Genomic DNA, 2,756 nt, shown 5'->3' with positions numbered 1-2,756 from the left:
TGATACCGGCCATTTTAATAGAACAAATTAAGTTCAATAAATTAATTCAATTAACACCGAAAAATTAACATCCGCATTTTGCATTTTCCCGACTCTAAACGTGGCAAGCCTGTCAGGAGATTTGCTTAAACTAACTGTATAGCAAATCCAATACCCAAAATGGATTTGAAAGAATCAAGAACGCCATTGCTGGGATGTTTTTAAGTTATAAACTCTATCTAAAGGGGTTCGAGCACAGGTTCAAATACGATTAGAATTTTTTTTATGTATAAAAATTCATTATCAAACGATTAAAAAAATTTATTAACCGTTAAAGTATATAAAAAATTTATTTTCAAAAAATTAAATTATTTTCAAAATACTATCTTATATTCGCATCATACTAAAAAAAAACACCTAAAGGTTAACGTAGATTTTGAATTTAAAAATTTACTCAACTTGTTGTAAATTCCAAAACTAATGAACTTCTCTCTTTTAATGAAAAACAAAGAAGATTTACTCGAAACAAAGCATACATACATAGGTGAAAATAACAAAGGTAGAACCTAAAGAAAGTAAACATACATGCATTTTTTAAGAAAAATATTTCCCTCAACCTCCTAAACATACCGACTCTGAATCTCCCACATCCTCTTCAATCACCGCGCTCTTATCATCCCTTGTTAGGCTCATGCTTGATGCCGATGAGCCAGCAACATCCGATAGACCTATGTTCAGAAAGTCGGCCTTCCGCTTGCGTCTGCTCTGCTGCCATTTTCTTATTATATCAGACACCTCGCTCTGGTCGCTTCTGCCACCGATTGCTGGTTCTCTCGCTTCCTCTACCCGAAGCCTTGTGTCCCTTTCATGTCCGTTACCGAAACCTGATGTGATAAATGGAAAGAATAGCGGTCTAAAGCAACAGCCAACGAGGACTATGAGGAACAACGTGTAGACGTAGAGCGATGTCCATGCATACAGCGTCCACTTCCAATTGTGGACCAACTGTTTAGGCCAAGGCAACTGTGAGTTCATGATGATTTCAGCTTCGTACAACTGTGGAAGCGACAAAGTCCCGGCCCTTGGTGATAAAGTGACCCTAATGGCTTCACTTCTGGGATACCCTTCTTTATATCTCAGTATCTCGGTCTTCACCTTTTGTGCCTCATTTGAAATTCCGAGTAAGAAAGGTATACCCATCAGAAATGTGCGCGCAAGTCGAACCGGTAGACTTGTAAACCGCAACATCACCGGCTGGCTAGACTTGGCCATTATATCTCCATTAATTGATAGCAATTCTGCACTCAACTGGTCAAACAAATATATGTGAAACAAATTCATATCTACAAAGTACAAGAGGCCTCTCTATCTTCACTTTTTATTGTCAAAACAAGATGGTACTAACCAAGTTTACAATCTGAGATCCAATTGCATAAAAAAATCTCCAAAATTTTATATTCATAACAAGGGACGGACAAAATTTTAGGAACGACATAAGATTTTATGTTAGAGAATGAACCTATAAAATTTTAGAAAGGAAACAATTATGAATAAAAATACAAATAAAATGTATAAAATATAGGGGAATTTAAAATTTTTAGGATGGATGGATGTCGGTTCATCCGGGCTTGTAATAAGAGATAAGAAATAAAATCAGAATACCTGAAAGACTCCAATATTTATGTTGAAATCAGATTCAGGCATCAAAAGGACCAAATGAACATGAATGGTATGACCAATTGGAACAGTCATCTGCTTCTTCCTATAATTGCTGCCATCATCGAATCCACCGCCGCCGGAACGAAACACCGCCGTAGGGTTCACCTGGGTGTAGTCGAAGAACAATTTCTGTCGAAGGAAAACCGGCTCCTCCACCCAAATTTGCACCAAACCGATCCCTACCAAAGCAGCCAAGACCATCAAAAAGACCAACAGCATGCACACCTTAGCAGCTCCAAGAAGTCCCAACCCAACTCTCTTGAGCAAGACGGAGCTACCGTGGGTGATGTTGGAAGGGAGCCTCTGAACAGCCGTCTCGACGCTGGCCGCCGTATCTTCGGCACGGTGGTAGGAGTCTAAGGCTGCGGATGAGAAGGTGAAGAAAGGGGAAGAAAGAGCGATGAAACAGTTGTAAAGGATATCAGCTTGAAGAGATAGTAAGGTAGTGAGAGAGTCTGCTGGTTTTGGTACAGCATGGTTTGCTTGTGCTTGAGGTTCTTTGTCCTCCATTTCAGGCGGTGAGAGAGATTGAGAGGAAGCGATGATGAGAGTAAATTTGTGTTTAGGGTTAGTATGACCCAACCGCTTGTAAAGCTGCTTTTGCATGAGCAGAGATACGTGGAGACAATGCAAGGTTGGATACGACACGTGTTGCTGAATCTTCCGCTTCAGATCTGTTTTTAGAAATAATCTATTCAAGAGTAAAGTAATGTCCAGCCTGGCCGTCCTAAATTTTGTGTATAGCATGTGTTATATTTTAAAATAAAAGTTTACAATTTTTTCTACAATTTCTTAGAATGAAAAGGAAAATTTGTTTTCTCTTCGAACCATAATATTCTTAGTGCACAAATATTATACATGGACAAGTTTAAATGCCATTTATATGTGGGGCTACTAAATTTTGGAGCTATTGTGATGGATCACATGCCATACACATTGGATAAACATATGTACAACTCAAACGACTATCAATTTTTTCAATAAAATGACGAGTTTTGAACATATAAATAGTCAATTGACTATCTTATAACTTTTAATAGTTGAGGACTAGACAAATC

General features: G+C 38.2%; 1 protein-coding gene across 1 annotated transcript; it reads right to left on the bottom strand.

Moving 5' to 3' along the window:
* Window positions 1-556: 556 nt before the first annotated feature.
* On the bottom strand, window positions 557-2,342 carry LOC120170233 (seipin-1). Its single transcript, XM_039178209.1, has 2 exons — window positions 1,642-2,342; window positions 557-1,287 (listed from the first exon to the last, which is right to left on the bottom strand). Exons 1-2 carry the CDS (start codon window positions 2,302-2,304, stop codon window positions 592-594), a joined length of 1,359 nt encoding a protein of 452 aa, XP_039034140.1. The 5' UTR covers window positions 2,305-2,342; the 3' UTR covers window positions 557-591.
* Window positions 2,343-2,756: the final 414 nt, after the last annotated feature.

The sequence above is a fragment of the Hibiscus syriacus genome, unplaced genomic scaffold, assembly GCF_006381635.1.
Source record: "Hibiscus syriacus cultivar Baekdansim isolate YM2019G1 unplaced genomic scaffold, ASM638163v2 tig00111774_pilon, whole genome shotgun sequence".
Lineage (NCBI taxonomy): Eukaryota > Viridiplantae > Streptophyta > Magnoliopsida > Malvales > Malvaceae > Hibiscus > Hibiscus syriacus.
Note: the sequence above shows the minus strand (reverse complement) of the source record. Positions and strands in the feature narration are given on the sequence as shown.

Coding starts and splice junctions, on each gene's coding strand:
- LOC120170233 (XM_039178209.1), bottom strand. CDS start 2,304: ATGCAAAAGCAGCTTTACAAGCGGTTGGGTCATACTAACCCTAAACAC. Junction 1,288..1,641: donor TAAATATTGGAGTCTTTCAG/GTATTCTGATTT, acceptor TTGTTTGACCAG/TTGAGTGCAGAATTGCTATC.